This window comes from Paramormyrops kingsleyae, chromosome 1 (assembly GCF_048594095.1).
Source record: "Paramormyrops kingsleyae isolate MSU_618 chromosome 1, PKINGS_0.4, whole genome shotgun sequence".
Taxonomy (NCBI): domain Eukaryota; kingdom Metazoa; phylum Chordata; class Actinopteri; order Osteoglossiformes; family Mormyridae; genus Paramormyrops; species Paramormyrops kingsleyae.
The window spans coordinates 7,570,881-7,587,050 of NC_132797.1; the positions used below are offsets into that span (position 1 = coordinate 7,570,881).

The window sequence follows — 16,170 nt, forward strand, 5'->3', positions numbered from 1 at the left end:
CTCCCTGACATGGATTATCTGGTCACCCTAATAATGTGGATCACTAATCTCGGAGCATTTCACATAATTCTAACTGGCCTGTATACTTAAATTAGAGAAGAAATGGCCCTACCCAGTCAACAAGATGCGTGCGAAACTTACTTGTCATAGCAAAAGTCCGGAAATCAGTGTCATATTACCTATTCTGGGAATAACGTCTAGTTAATACACTGTGCAGCGCGCCCAGTGGGTGTGGAGGCAGAATCTCAGTTCTTCGAGCTAAAAGCAACCACATCCCGCCTGTTGCTTTCACTATCGAAGATATAGTCGTTTTTCATCTTGGCGTGCGTACATACACACAATCGTTCAATTTCCCAATAATCTAAAATAAATCTTGGCGATGAATGGTGACCCCGACGATCTTGAGATGGATCTGGTTAACAGGGGACCGAGCGGAGCCGCAGTCCTGGAGGATGTGGGTATGTCACTTTCCTTCGTCTTCGAAAATGTTTTTGGGGGAGCAGTACCGAAGTTCAGATAATTTCAGACAACCACGAAAGTAACACTTTAAAGTTGGTATAGCTATTTTGTCTTACCTAAATGCAAGTTACTGTGAGTGTTTTGGAATGTAGTCAAACCAGTTTCGACGGGACCATAACGTCAATAAACTTCCGTCCGGTTTGTCCTAATGAATAAGTTTTGATCAGTAAACGATTTATTGTTATTTTACTGATTTATTGTTTGCTATATTATGTTTTATTTTTATAGCTATACTCTGTCCGGGTCAGCAATATAGCATTCTTTAGATTGTTCCTTATCAGTATGTGGTTTCTTTGTTTACTCGTATATGAACAATAAAAGAAAGATTTGTCATGTTTACATTGCCATTAGTTTACGCTTAACTTGGCTAAGACACCTTAGATAGATAGATAGATAGATAGATAGATAAATGGATAGATAGATAGATAGATAGATAGATAGATAGATAGATAGATAAATGGATAGATAGATAGATACTTTATTAATCCCGAAGGAAATTTAGGAACTAGCGAGTTTAATTTGATAGTGATAAAATGATGCTCGATTTTTTTAGCTTTGGTTAATTTTTCCACAGTACAATTTTGTGTGTTTTGCCAGTGGGTCACTAGGAAACCCTTTAAAAACACACTGTCACATCTGAATTCAATTAATTTGTGTGGGCTTTATGGAAAAAAATAGCGAGGCTTTCCACTGATACTTTGTCTGCACTGCAGCAGCGTTTCTGAGAGCTTAATCTCTCTCCTCTCGATATTATAGTGTGTATAATGTGTAAAGCATAGTCTCCCAGTAAAGCCGTGCATGAGGTATAGTCTCTCAACAAAGCAGAGTATGAGGTACCATCTCCCAGTAAAGCAGTGCATGAGGTGCAGTCTCCCAGTAAAGAAGTGCGTGAGGTACGGTCTCACAGTAAAGCAGTGCGTGAGGTACGGTATCCCAGTGAAGCAGTGCGTGAGGTACGGTATCTCAGTGAAGCAGTGCGTGAGGTACGGTCTCCCAGTGAAGCAGTGCGTGAGGTACGGTCTCCCAGTAAAGAAGTGTGTGAGATACAGTCTCCCAGTAAGGAAGTGCGTGATGTACCATTTTGCAGTAAAGCAGTGTGTGAGGTACGGTCTCTGATTTTGACATGGAACCCTGTTATGTTTAAGGTAAGACCCGGAAAGAGCTACAGCACAGAGTGTGTTGCTAATTAATCTGAAAGTAGATGCTGATGCAGTGAACATTTTACAGTGTACTGTGAAGAGTTCCTGCCTACATTCACGGCCGTGGAGGAAGGGGATGCCATGCCCAGGGCAGAGATGGTGAGTGGGTACAGAGAGCCAGCCCCACATCATCACTGATAGCCAGCCCCACATCATCACTGATAGCCAGCCCCACATCATCACTGATAGCCAGCCCCACATCATCACTGATAGCCACACATAATTAGTACTTGACACTTGTTATGGCAACAATTGGCACTTTCACCAGTTATTCACTAGATTTGAGTAACTGAAAGATCCATCACAAAATTAAAAGAAGAAGGTAAAAATTCTTAGCCCCGGCCTGACATACCCTCCCCCCCAGTATTCTGGGTGGGGTTATGCAGGGAGCTTATAAATATTAATATGCATGCCCCATCACAGACTGTTACATAGCAAGCATGTAACAGGAATCATTGTTTGGTGACTGCACCACCTCTGCACAATGATGCCATTATTCATATGTCCCCCACCTTCCATACCTACATACCAGGGTCACCATGAGCCTGGAGCCAAATCTAACCCCCGCAAAGCAGCTTGGCGATTGTCTCTCTCGGCGGTCTTTAGGAGTCAGTAAGCGGGATCAGGTCGTGGTTTTCACGACAGCCCGGCCCCTTACCCCCTTCCTGTCTACAGGCTTGATTTACTGAGTTGACACTTTGTTTGTTTAAGGTTAATCACACACATTCACATATTAAGGTGATGAGGCAGGTCACACCTTGGACAGGACAGCAGTCCATCACAAGGCATGCACTCACTCAGTAAGGGAAAATCAGAGACATACATTCTGCACCACATGTGTTTGGGCTGAATGCTCAGAGGAAACTCGCGCAATAACATGGAGAATACGTAAACCAAAGTTACTGTTGGCTTCAAAGTAATGTACAAATTGCACATAATGTCGTACAACTCCAAGAAACTGTTGCAAGAATCATATTTTGAGAAATCAGGCACAGATGAGCTCTTAGTACAGAAATGTTTTATTTTTTTAATTTATAACTCCGTTATGGAAGAGCACGGCAGTATTGGAAGATGGTTGGGTTGCATCATTATGTAATGAGAGACAGCAAACTGGAAGTCATTAACATGTTTACTTGTCACTGGAGGAAAAGTGGGTCTTCATTTTGTGGCTCATCAATCATAGTTCCTGTACTGTGCCAGTTCATTCATTAGTCAAGGCGAATTGGACCCTTTCCGAACCCAAAACTCAGTTCAGGGTGTACTGAATTTTTTTAAAGAGCAGCATGATCTTGAGCAGGTGAGGACCCCTTCCTTCCCACATTCTTACCCCCAGGTGGAATTTAACGACAAGCCCGATTACTTGTTCTTCAACGATGGAAAGAGGCGGATCGATTTTGTGCTGGCGTATGAGGACGAGGACAAGAAAGAGTTTGAGAAGAGGCACGTTTTTCAAAGGCGAAAGGTAAGGACTGTAATCGCACTGCATGAGAGTAACAACATGGAGTACAGATTTGGAATAAGGATATAAAACCCCATCAGGTGGAGTAGGTACAGAGTAAGCTGACATGCTAAGCTGACCTGATTGTTCAGTAAACGTAGCCTAGTATGCTGCTTTGTATGTGATGTGAGAGAAGATACATCTTTGCATGGTGCTTGGTAATAGGAACATGAAAGGAGTCCCTCACTTGGGTCTACCATAGATCAGAGAAACCTCGCCACCGTAGTGGCCGAAATCGCAGAAACAGCATTACGCTTTAAAAATTGTTACACGGTATTGGTGGTAATGTTTATAAACAACGAAAGAATGTTTACAAATATCATACAACTGGATGATTAAATAGGTAACTGGAGTAACTGGAATACTGCATTCTTTAAGAATTGGAAGGGTTTCCACAATTTTGGCCACTAGTGTATATAATTGCAGTATTTAGTAATCAGTTCTGTGTTCATGATCTGAAACTTAGAAGCTGGATGTAAAGCGGAAGGGGATATTTCTATATGTGAAACGTTGAGGGTAACAGGAAGTGGCGTGGATCGCTACGGCAACTGCAGTGGGCAATGAATGAGCACCTTTCATGCAGCGAGCAGAGACGCTCAGCTCGTGACTCATGCAGGTGGGTAGAAACACAATCAGCCATAGGTGTGTGTGTTGCCCAAGACGGGGCTTATGTAGGCGACCATGAAATGAGTTTCTGCGGAGATTGAAGTGCAGCTCACCACCAGTTGCCCAACGAAGGGCCAGAAGCCATCGGTGGACAAGAAAAATGTCACAAGACTTCTTGCAACAAGAGTAAACACAACGTATAAGCAGGACAAGGTAACCAGGAGGTTTTTCAAGGCCAGTGAGTTGAGCGTATGAACAATATACATAGGTTCCCGCAGTAACAATCACGTTGTGAAAATGTATCAGAGAATATTAGGTCATTTTAATGCAAAACATGACAGGGAGACAGATAAATGCAAAGCATTCACATTTGCATTTGTGGTTCAAAGATTGATGCTAGTTAGCCAGGTATGTATGTGCTGCCGTGAGGGAAATGGGCCTCAACCCATAAGAAAATGGGCTTTGGAAACCCGCCTTCTGGCCCAGATTAACCACATGGGCATCAGGGCAGTGGCATGATGTTATTGGAGGGCACCCAGCAAGGCAGCCTTTTCATGAATATCTTTTAACAAGTTTATGTGATTTAATACTTACCTATTTAATACTTAATGCGATTTAATACCTATTTTATTGAATTAGATTGAGCATTGCTCTTTGAATATGGCACTCACTGAAAAGCCTGTGTAATGTTTTCCCCGTCTTGGATGCATTTCTGGATTTCATGAGCCACCAATCAGCTGTTTTCTTCCTGACATGATGTCACGTGCGGTGAAAATCAGCGTGTTGCTAGTTAGCTTGTATGCTAGTTAGCTAGCTCGAATCGAGATGGACGGACGTCAACAAATGCAAAAAGGAAAGTTGTGGACCAGGGGGCAATTGAGGTGCTGTTGCCTAGGGGCAGAAAATACTCTAAATCCGTTCCTGTCCATCTTTCTGCTGCAAAGTCTATTGTTTGTCCAGTAAAATCAGACGCGTGCCCAGGGTGCAGACGGCACAGTGCTCATGTAATTAAAAATAGTAAATCTTTGTTAAAACAGATGACTGGATTTGTGTATTAATTTATGCATTCTTTACCTTTTCACCTTCTGTTAATCTTCCAGCTGCGTATCCAGTAGAATTGTGCGGGGCCCATTTTACCATGTTGTCTAAAACCTGCCTGCTCAGAAGAGCCCAGGGTAAAACTCTTTAATGAGACTTAAGTCAGTCAGTCATTGGCTGCATGATGACGCAGTAACCTTTATGACTTTTTGGCAGTGGTGGCATTTGTAACCGAAAGATTGCTGGTTTGAATCCCGGACCAGCAAAGCACCACTGAGGTACCCTGAGCAAAGTACTGCCCCCGGGCGCTGAATTAGCTGCCCCCAGCTATGTCACATATGGGTTAAATGCAGAGGACGTGCTTTGTTGTTGTACACTATGTGCTGTGGTGTGTCAACAGTCACTAATCACTTCACCTGCCTACCTATTCAGAATAAGATGTCCAGGCAGAGGTGGCTGAGACCTTTGTGGTTTGTCATGTGACTTTAGGCTAAGAAACTTTGTAATGGAGAAACGGCCTCTTTGTTGCGTTCTTGTGTGGCCTGAATAGGGACATAACAGTAAAACAAAACAGCCACTGGAAAGCAGAGGTCGTGGAGAAGAATCTAAATTCTGCAGCCTGGCCGCAGTGATGTGGACTGCAGCGGTAACCACACTGCCGCAAACAAACAGGATTGCAGTTTGCCTTGTAAATGGTCAGTTAGTGCCCAGTGTGATGGCACTGCTTTTCCCACAGAGACGGAGAGAGTACTTTGAAGCAGCCCTGATATTGATGGGACTGGAACTAGAAGCAACGCGGTCGGTGAGTAAAGGCTGATCTTCATCTGAATCCCATATTCATGCTAACATCTAGTTTAGGTTCAGTCATGACGAGCATGAATCCCATGAAGCAAAAGGGAAGAGACCCCAGCTCTTTGCAGGGACACACACTGGTGATTTAGAGATGCCAGTTCTACACAGAAACATGAGAACCTGCAGACACAGAACCAGGGGCGGGATTCGAACTCAAGGTGTGAGGCACTGAGCCCTCACTCCCACCATGTGCCAACTGCTAAAAAAGATCATTTCATCAAGCGGCTCTGAGCCTGTCACGCACAAGATCTATGGCTGTCCTCCTTACAGAGGGCATCCGAGATTGAGATTCCGCTCCTGTGTCTCCCACCCAGGTACTGGATGAGAAGCTGGTGTTTGTGAAAGTCCACCTGCCATGGGAAGTGCTCTGCACCTACGCCGAGGTCCTCCACATCAATCTGCCCATCCTGCCCAATGACCTCACAAAGACAGCGTCACCCTTCAGCTGCATCACCAAGTTCTTCCGTCCCAACGAGAACCTCATACCGACTGAGATCGAGTATTTCACCGCTCCTTTTACAAAAGACAGATTAGATTATTTCTTCATCAAGGACCGGGAGCTGTTCTTCACGCCTGCTATGAGAAGCAGGATGGTGAGATCATCTTATATATTTACTCTGACCATTTTAGACATTTACTCTGACCATCTTAGACATTTATTGTGTATCCCCTTCTCCTAGAAGCCAGCAGGAGCTTGTTTGACTGAAACGGTCTCGTACTTGTAAAATGGGTTAAAGACTTATTTGGTACTTACTCTACCGTATGTGTTTAGGACTAAGCATTTCCTCATATAAATAATTACAATATTAAACAATCAGCTACAGTGCTCACAGAAAGTCTTGGGACATTTAACTCAGTAAAAATATTGCAAATGTATTAGTTTTATAACAAAACTTCTTACTTAATTTGTTTACTATATATCTCACATTAGAAACAACTTGAAGTTTTAAAGTAAAACATTAAATTTGAGTACTAATTCATTGAAACAACAAATTGTAGTTTTAAAACAGCTATTCTGAGTTAAAAAGTTCATTGCCATTCAGTCTCATTTGGGGCTTTTTAATTAGTCACACCTTTGTATAACAACATAAAATGCCAAACATTTGTGTTTAGTGTCCCTTTGGGAGTCAGTGACTACAATTGCAATTAATAGCAAAAGGGCGAGAACAGAACTGAATGAGTCAGTCAAAGAATTATGACAATAAGAAGAAAATGTCTGTGTGGAAGATATGTGCAGATTACATTAATCATTGCTTGTCAATGGTCTTTTGTTGTAACATCAGTAAATTGACAACATTATGGCAGAATTAAGCAAGCGTCCCAAAACGTTCTGTGAGCACTGCATGTGCTGCAAAAAATCGTCCTGCTTGGAAGTTTGTTACTGATGGCCAATGCAGCTCTTGGTTATCTCACATGTCATCCCAGGCCAGCTACATCCTGTGTCGAGCGCCTTTCGAAGTGAGGGGTGAAATCAGGAAGTTTGGCATTAACAAGCTGCTGGACAGAGGAGTCTACAAAGCCGCTTACCCCCTGCACGACGTGAGTGACTCCCCAGAACCTACGGCATAGTTTGTTGTTTGTGTGTAGGACACACAGTCTTGCGTACTCTGGTACAATGTATCTAAAGCGCACCCAAGTCAACAAATCATGGGCTTGAAGATTAGTTGATTTAGTTTAATGAGATTATCTGGTTTTGCAATGGAATAAAAACATGGAATGTCTGGATGTTGTTGTGGGGGTGTTTGGGAACCACTGAACTGCGGCTATTGCTGGAGGTGAATCTGAGCAAATAATTATACATTTGGATGCTTAAAAGTAATAACATTTGTATTATTTTAAAATCCTTCAAAAGTAATATTCAATTAATCACTGATCAGTTTTATACCAAATCTGCTTCACAATCCATTCATAAACCAACGTTTCATAAAAGCAGGTAATATTCCAAGCTGATGTGCAGTTTACCCAGCCTTGATGTGTCGGATCTAGCTCTTTGAAGAATGCTGACTGTATGTATCTGATGTTTGATCTGCAGTGTAGGTTCAACGTGAGGTCTCATGATGGCCAGTGCCCCAGTGAGAGGTTTCTGCTGTACAATGAGTGGGCTCACCCCAAGAGCATTTACAAGACGCAACCCTTGGACCTTATCAGGTATTGAACCTTCTTAGCGTTTGTCATTCAAGAGCTAAAAAACATGATTTACCCAAGGATTCAACAATTTGATTTACAAAGTTCTTCTGGTCAAATGTGGTCAGAATGTGGCCTGGTATATTTGACGGTTTAGTGTACATGAAATGTCTCATTACTTAATTTCCGTAAAGGTTTACAATGAATATTTTTGGCCTTACAGAATCATATTGATGATTAACAAGTTGTTTGAATTAATTGATCATTGTCACAGCAGGAAGTAGGTGGTGGTCTCTCTTCATACCTCTAGGGTTGGTCCGTGTGGTCTCTCTTCATACCTCTAGGGTTGGTCCGTGTGGTCTCTCTTCATACCTCTAGGGTTGGTCCGTGTGGTCTCTCTTCATACCTCTATGGTTGGTCCGTGTGGTCTCTCTTCATACCTCTAGGGTTGGTCCGTGTGGTCTCTCTTCATACCTCTAGGGTTGGTCCGTGTGGTCTCTCTTCATACCTCTAGGGTTGGTCCGTGTGGTCTCTCTTCATACCTCTAGGGTTGGTCCGTGTGGTCTCTCTTCATACCTCTAGGGTTGGTCCGTGTGGTCTCTCTTCATACCTCTAGGGTTGGTCCGTGTGGTCTCTCTTCATACTTCTAGGGTTGGTCCGTGTGGTCTCTCTTCATACTTCTAGGGTTGGTCCATGTGTAGGATCTTCACACCTGCTCCATGTTGCATGGATTTCCGCTGGTTTCCTCTCATAGTCCAAAGACATGCAGTTACGCAAATTGCCATCCCCATAACACGCGTCCTCCAGCAGCCGTGTTGTTCAGGGTATTTCCCTTTCCTTGTACCTTAAGCTGCCTCTGAGGTCAGTCCTCCTCCCCCATAACCCAATACTGGATTACTGGTTATAAGATGGATATATGGTAGTTTGTCAAACACTTATAGGAGTCGCATAGAAATGTTGAGCTCATGTTTATGCCTCTATGAGGCAGGTCTCACATGCCGTTTGGACAGATCTCACCTAAGCTTCAATCATAAATAACAGGTGCGTTTTACCTGGAGCTTAATGCAGTATAATTCAGGAGATGACATGATTACTATGATTCATTTGGTACAGGAAGTACTACGGAGAGAAGATTGGCATTTACTTCGCCTGGTTGGGCTTCTACACATACATGCTGGCAATAGCTGCAGTAGTTGGGGTTTGCTGCTTTATCTATGGCTACCACACTCAGGAGACCAGCACCTGGAGGTAGGTGCGTATTCCTTATTGAATATTGATGTCAGGTCTGCATTTTTTGTTGTGTTGGACAGCAGTGGTAGTTATGTAATCATTTTAGTGTTGTGTTTTGCATAGCAAGGAGGTGTGTGACCCGGAGATTGGAGGAAACATTGTGATGTGCCCACAGTGCGATAAAGAATGCACCTACTGGAAACTTAACAACACCTGCGAATCATCAAAGGTGACCTCCATACAGCAGAAGATGAGGCTCTCGGTGACAATGCAGTCATGCGGCCTTTAGTGCATTAAAAGATCTTTGTTTACCACAGTGAAAAATAATAAAATATACTTTAAACCAATATAACAATACTTAAATGTTTAAGAAACACAGAAAAGTATTTTCTCAGAAATTATATTGAGCTATGGAATTTGCATTTAATGGGGCATTTTTTCTTCCCACAGAAATTGTGCATATTTGACAATTTTGGGACACTGGTGTTTGCGATTTTTATGGCAGTCTGGGGTGAGTGGGTCTGGACAGATATTAGCGCACAAAGCCTTATGTGCTGGTTATGCATGTTACATTGATGGTCCATTTGAAGCAATGGTGGCATGCAGACCTTTGACTGAATGATCAAGAACAGATCTACAGGTATTTTGTTGACTGAACTGAGAAACACATCATCTCCTGGCTTTGTCCCCTAAGTCACATTGTTCCTGGAATTCTGGAAGCGGTACCAGGCCAGGTTGGAGTATGAGTGGGATACTGTGGAGTTCCTGGAGCAAGAGGAACAACCTCGGGCCGAGTATGAGGCCAAGTGCATCTATGAGCGGACTAATCCCATCACCAAGGTAGAAACAACTTGTAAATACTGCATTATTGAATCTGCAGTTATGCTTGATTATATAGATGCATGCTACTATTTTTTTCCAGCGTAAAATACAGAACCTGTTAAACAAAATTGTGGTGTGGTGATGTTTCATTTTAGGCCAATGAGAAGGCGCCCTTCACTAGATGCGGAAAGTGTATGCGAGTGACTTGTGGATTTGGGACGGTTTTATTCTGGGTAAGGGATGATCTTTTACATTCTGTGTCTTTATTTGCATGTGCCTTTGTGAATGTAAATGAGGTCTCCTCTTCTGTAGATCATGCTGATAATTGCCTCCGTGGTCGCCATCATAGTGTACCGGCTGGCGGTCTTTTTTACCTTCTCTGCCAACCTGAAGATAGACTTGAAGGAACTGGAGCCGTTTAAGGGCTATTTGACCGCACAGATGGCAACCTCAGTCACAGCCTCTATCATCAGCTTTGTGATCATCATGATCCTCAACATCCTGTACGAGAAAGTTGCCATTTGGATCACAGATTTCGGTGAGGTTCCCAGTGGTGAAATTCATACTGATACACTGATTCTTTAATAAGGGAATTCACAGAGCCAGTGTTCCTTAAGTTCCCTAAGCAGCAATTTCACTGTGTACTTATTATCAAAATATTGTCTTTAATGTCGGATATTAAGAAATACATTTTCGCGTTGTCATTCTCCTCTCTCTAATAATATCCCAAGAGTTGCCAAGAACCAAGACTGACTACGAGAACAGCTTAACCCTGAAGATGTTCCTCTTCCAGTTTGTGAACTACTACTCTTCATGCTTCTACATTGCCTTCTTCAAGGGCAAAATAGTAGGATATCCTGGGGCTCCTGTCTACTGGCTGGGCAAGTATCGCAACGAGGAGGTAAACAATCCCGCCACAGGCGCTCATCTCATCTATTTCCATGCCCCTGAGATAAGGCTTAATAGCTTTTTGCCGCTAAACCACATGCCACACGGCTATATTGTGACTATTCTTTCCAAAGCACAGAGTGACACTCTTCCCCTCTCCTTGTTCCAAGTGTGACCCCGGAGGCTGTTTGATTGAGCTGACGACTCAGCTAACAATTATCATGGGTGGTAAAGCCATCTGGAACCAAATACAGGAGGTGCTCCTGCCGTAAGTGTCCTCCCTGGTGAGCTCGTCGATCACATGACCTCGCAGGCAGACCAGGAACAAGCTGTCACTACAGCAGCCAACCAGAATGGAAGAATAGCTACATGTCTAGGGACTAGAACAATGGTGACTCAATGATTGACCAACTCATTGTCAAGGGCTTCATGGAAACCAATGTAACACACATGCCCTCACGATGGCCTTCCTGTCCTCCTTAGATGGGTGAAAAACCTGATTGCTCGCTTCTGCATGAAGGTGCGCTCTGAAACGGTGCTTCCCCGCTGGGAGCAGGACTACCAGCTCCAGCCCCAGGGCACTTTGGGCCTGTTTTATGAATATCTGGAGATGGGTAAGGCTGAGATAAGAGGCTAGATCGCAGTGATCAATTTTGGCTTTATGGCAGTGTGGACTCCTTTTGCAGTGATGTGGTTCAGCTTTGTGACAATGTGTGCTCCTGTGTGCAGTGATTCGGTGTGGCTGTGTGACAGCATGGGCTTCTGTTTGCAGTGATCCAGTCTGGCTTTGTGAAAGAGTGGATTCCTGTTTGCAGTGATCCAGTTTGGCTTCATGATAGTTTGGACTCCTGTCAACCAGGGATGTCACAATATCGACTTTTTGAGGCTACAGTTATAATGACAAATTTAAAAACTGACTCCAAATGCAACTTTTGGAGTGTTCCTTGTCAACACATGTTCATTGTGGTGCAGCTGCTGAATCACAGCTCTCCACCATTTTGAAATTTTTGTTTTTCTTCTGGTGTCATCAAATTTGTCAGACTTGCATTTGCAACACACAGTGGCTGCTCAGATTCTTAAATCACAAACTAGCTGGAGTGTTCTGCTAAAGAAGATTATTTTAAAATCAGCAATTATGCACAGAACAACATGAAACTTGCATCGTGTTTGTGTTTTTTTTTTTTGCATCCTGGAATCTAGTGCAGTGACAGGCACCAATCTTTGACTCTGTACCACTGATACTGGGGAAAATTGATATTGTTATGTTTTCTGAGCTTTAGTATCGATTTGGTACCAAAAATGTCTGCTTTTGTAGTATCATGTGGATTCCTGTTTGCAGTTATCCAGTATGGCTGTATGACTGTGCGGGCTTCTGATTTCAGTGATCCAGTCTGGTTTTGTAACAGCATGGATTCACGTTTGCAGTGATCCAGTTTGTCTTCATGGCAGTGTTGACTCCTATTGGCAGTGATACATTTTGGCATTGACAGTGTAGGTTCTTGTTTGCTGTGATCCAGTTATGCTTTGTGACAGTATGGATTCCTATTTGCAGTGATCCAGTTTGGCTTCGTGACACTCTTCGTGGCCTCCTTTCCTCTGGCTCCTCTCCTGGCATTTCTGAACAACATTTTTGAGATCCGGGTGGACGCTTGGAAGTTCATCACACAGTTCCGGCGCATGGTGCCCGAGAAAGCGCAAGGCATTGGTACCTGGCAACCCATCCTGCAGGGTATCACCATCTTGGCAGTGGTGACCAATGTACGTAAGATCTGCATTCATCTGAGTCACGCTACCAAATACAAGCCTGACTACCAGCCTGCTTTTGCTAGCAATCATAGAAAAGTGACTGAATAATGTTTATTACAGCTAAAGTCCCTCCAATCAAATAGGTGGGGGAAGGGGAGAGCCCCCATCCTGATGAAACCGAAACAGGAAGCAGCTGTAGCTTTTGATCTTGTTCTTCATGAAAACATTCTACTTACACGTCGTCTCTCTGCTCCTAGGCCATGATAATCGCCTTCACGTCCGACATGATTCCTCGACTGGTGTACTACTGGTCATTCTCAGTCTTTCCGTACGGGAATCATACGGGAAACACCATGGAGGGTTACATCAACAGCAGCCTCTCCGTCTTCAACATCGTCGACTTCTCCAACATAAGCCGACCTAATGAGCTTCCCTACTGGTTTAATAACAACATCACAACATGCAGGTGCTAGCAGAAGTACCCTGTATATCTGTATATTTACCAGAAAGGCTTATTTTGGTAGCGCATCGTAACATTCAATCTGACCCTGAATCTAGTTGGTACAATATACCAGTGATGCAGTGGGCAAGACTGTTTTTCCTACCTCTAGGATTGTTGGTTTAATTTCCTGTCCCAGGATCTGTGTGTTTGGTTTAAACATTCTCCTTGTGTTTCCATGGGATTCTTCCAGAAGCTCATAAATATGCTGTTAGGTGAACTGACATGTCTAGCCCACTGTGCATGAGTGTGTGCCCTGTGATAGACTGGCATCCCTCTACTTCTTGAGATAGGCTTCAGGCTCTCCAAGACCCTACACTGGATGAGTACTGGAATACAGCTAAAATAACACCGGATCCAGGATCAGGCGGTACTGTTGCAAGTTCTGTGCAATAACCAGTGGCTTTTTTCATGCCGCAGGTATCGAGATTTTAGGTACCCACCTGGACACCCAAGACAATACGAGTACAACATTTTCTACTGGCACGTGATAGCAGCCAAGCTGGGCTTCATTATAACAGTAGAGGTAAGAATTCCGGTTAATGCAGTAGATGCAGGGGAGAAGCTACACATTCTGGGCCTCCTGAAAAAGTGTCACCTTGGGGTCCCCTGTCCTCCTTACATTATATAATTTTATAATTTTATATATTCAAGGGCCAAAGTACTGGGCCCTCTGAATCTGTCAGGGTATCCATGCCCCTCTGACGCCCATGAGTAGATGTAAGGTCCATCATCACAATGTGGTTTGGTATATATGTGTAAATATGCTGAGTAGTAGGTGGCTCAGTCAGACTGGGTGAGTTGTTACACTGTACTTATGGTGCTCTGTTCCAGCATGTCGTCTACCTGACGAAGTTCATCCTGGGCTACGTGATCCCAGACGTTCCAAAAGCAGTGAAGGAGCAGATCAAGAGGGAGAGGTACCTGAGGCAGATGATCCTGCACGAGGTCAACCTGAGCATGGTGTCCAGACACATGAAACCAGTCACTGACAACCTCATTATGAACATGGATCAGAGCTCGGAATTAGACCTCGACTTTGACATGTGAACCTTCTGAGGAGATTCAAGTCGCATGAGTTTCCGTGGTTCGCTGTTTACATGTATGGGAGGGTTTTTTAGGAAGGGGGTGTCTTGCGGGTTTGGGGAGGTTTTTGTAACCTGTGTGTCTGGCGGGATTGTGTTTATATGTAGAATGTTTGCATACAGGAGCAGATTAATGCACGGGCTATCCTAGGCTTTAGCATCAGGCCCCCACTCGCCTTAGGAAGATGAGATAGATTAAGCATATTCAATCTGGCATCCCACAGCTCGGTAAACTTTACTGTGGGTACCCTACTCACCAATTAGCGAAATATTGACGTTTTTAATTCTCTTTCAACTGAAAAAATAGCTCAAATGGTCCGTTTGCGAGAAGTGGTTGCTAGCCGCTAGCCGCCAGGTGGATTCAGTTTGAGACTCCTGGGTTAGTTATGTCAGTAACACTTGAGTTTCCATGCTGATGTCAGCCTAGGTGCCGCAGATAAGTTAATCCACCCCTGTTTGCATGGGAGGGAAAAGTATTTGCATGCCCTGTGTGTGTGTTGTGTGTATGAGACAGAGACTCAGTGGGTGTGCTGTGTGGGATGGCTTTACCAAGAAGCCTCAAGAAAAGGCAACGTTACTGTAGGTGAAGTCGTAATCTTTCAGGTAATATGGTTTAATGACGAGCAAGTCGCAAAATGTATGTATGAGAAGAAGAGGCACCGCCCTACTGAATCATGTTCTGTCTTGTATGGTTGTACACCCTTTACGGGCATGTTTTTACCTGGGCTGTCTACTGGAACCAGTTGGTTGACTTAACCAGCTAGCAAAACAAAAGACAGACAGCAGAATCAAAGGGAGTTACCCAAAAGCCATTATTTTACTTTTTTAAAAAGTTAGTGATCATTGCTGTGCTACATTGTCCGGTGTGAAGTACAAAATCACATATGAAATAATGTAAAAAAATATATACATATTTGTCATGCGTGCCGAAGGTTTTATGTCACTATTATTGACCTAATTTACTATATTGGTAAAGTATATTTAATACTCACTTCATATATTGTGTATACTTTCATTACAATGACTTTGTAGCCAGGCTGGACCAAACTGACTCACCTATGTTTTTAAACCTTTTGTAACTATTATATATGTCACCCTATTCTTTGATCCTATCAAACAAAATGCCTCTTCATAAAATCAGGTTGTGCGTGAGTCATTTTCTTTTTTCAGATAACCTGAAAATTCTCAACATCCTGGTGAAATGAACAAGCATTTACTTTGCTAAGAATCTCAGATACCGTTCACCCAAACAGAAGCTGGAGATAACTGGTTGTTTTCCTCTGTCACTGGGTTTCTGGTTCTTCCTCCTCTTGGTGGTGGTTTCCCTCTCTCCCTAATTCTCCAGTGTACATAGACAGTGATGGACCAGCACCCCATCCAACGTTCTCCCTACTACTTGTGCCTAATTAGATCCAGATCCAACATGACCCCATGCCGGCTAACTACTTACCCAAGATCAATGGGGAAAAAAGTGTTTTATGCCACTATCAAAATCCACTTTAAAATGACTCCTACCATGCCTGTGTAACGTATGACCACTGTAAGTCACAACGCTAATGTTCTGTGAATTAACCACTTGTACAGGAGCTTGTAAATGCATATACAACAAATTATTAAATTTGTTTCAAAAATATATGTATTACTTAGAGTTTGTATGGATACTGTGAAATGTAGTGGTTTTGTATTCACTATGTATAACCTTGTGAAAAAATATATTAAATGTTTTAAACATTGTGGGCCTGGCCATTTTTTTAAGTTGTCTTTGGCAGACAGATTGTTCTGCCTAAGGCATCAGCGTCAGAAATCTTCGGAATAAAAAATGGATGGTCTTGTGGAAACCACTGATTTGCGCCAGAAAAAAAAAACTAGTTTAATAGGATTTTCTGCTGTTGTGGATAATTCAGATATGGAATAGGCAGATGGTGACATAAACTGTTGAACAAAAAGTGTAAAAGCACCATATTCCTGTGAGTAGTATTACTGGTATCAATTTTAATTATTTATAAACGTTAATTAGACTTAGCATTGAAGAAGTTACGTATCAGTAGTTAGGGAAACAACTAA

General features: G+C 43.0%; 1 protein-coding gene across 1 annotated transcript; it reads left to right on the forward strand.

The window, feature by feature from the left end:
• The first annotated feature begins 21 nt into the window (after positions 1–21).
• ano6 (anoctamin 6) lies at positions 22–15,840 on the forward strand. Its single transcript, XM_023808996.2, has 20 exons — positions 22–458; positions 1,747–1,817; positions 3,052–3,180; positions 5,597–5,662; positions 6,027–6,305; positions 7,138–7,251; positions 7,745–7,860; positions 8,950–9,084; positions 9,190–9,295; positions 9,517–9,577; positions 9,761–9,906; positions 10,044–10,121; positions 10,201–10,426; positions 10,620–10,789; positions 10,947–11,044; positions 11,260–11,390; positions 12,329–12,534; positions 12,780–12,988; positions 13,442–13,547; positions 13,856–15,840. Exons 1-20 carry the CDS (start codon positions 380–382, stop codon positions 14,069–14,071), a joined length of 2,742 nt encoding a protein of 913 aa, XP_023664764.2. The 5' UTR covers positions 22–379; the 3' UTR covers positions 14,072–15,840.
• The last annotated feature ends 330 nt before the right edge of the window (positions 15,841–16,170 follow it).

Bases quoted from the DNA above. Each gene is read 5' to 3' on its own strand.
- ano6 (XM_023808996.2), top strand. From the start codon at position 380: ATGAATGGTGACCCCGACGATCTTGAGATGGATCTGGTTAACAGGGGA. The intron at 459-1,746 runs GTATGTCACTTT...AACATTTTACAG, and splicing joins CGCAGTCCTGGAGGATGTGG to TGTACTGTGAAGAGTTCCTG. The intron at 5,663-6,026 runs GTGAGTAAAGGC...TCTCCCACCCAG, and splicing joins AACTAGAAGCAACGCGGTCG to GTACTGGATGAGAAGCTGGT.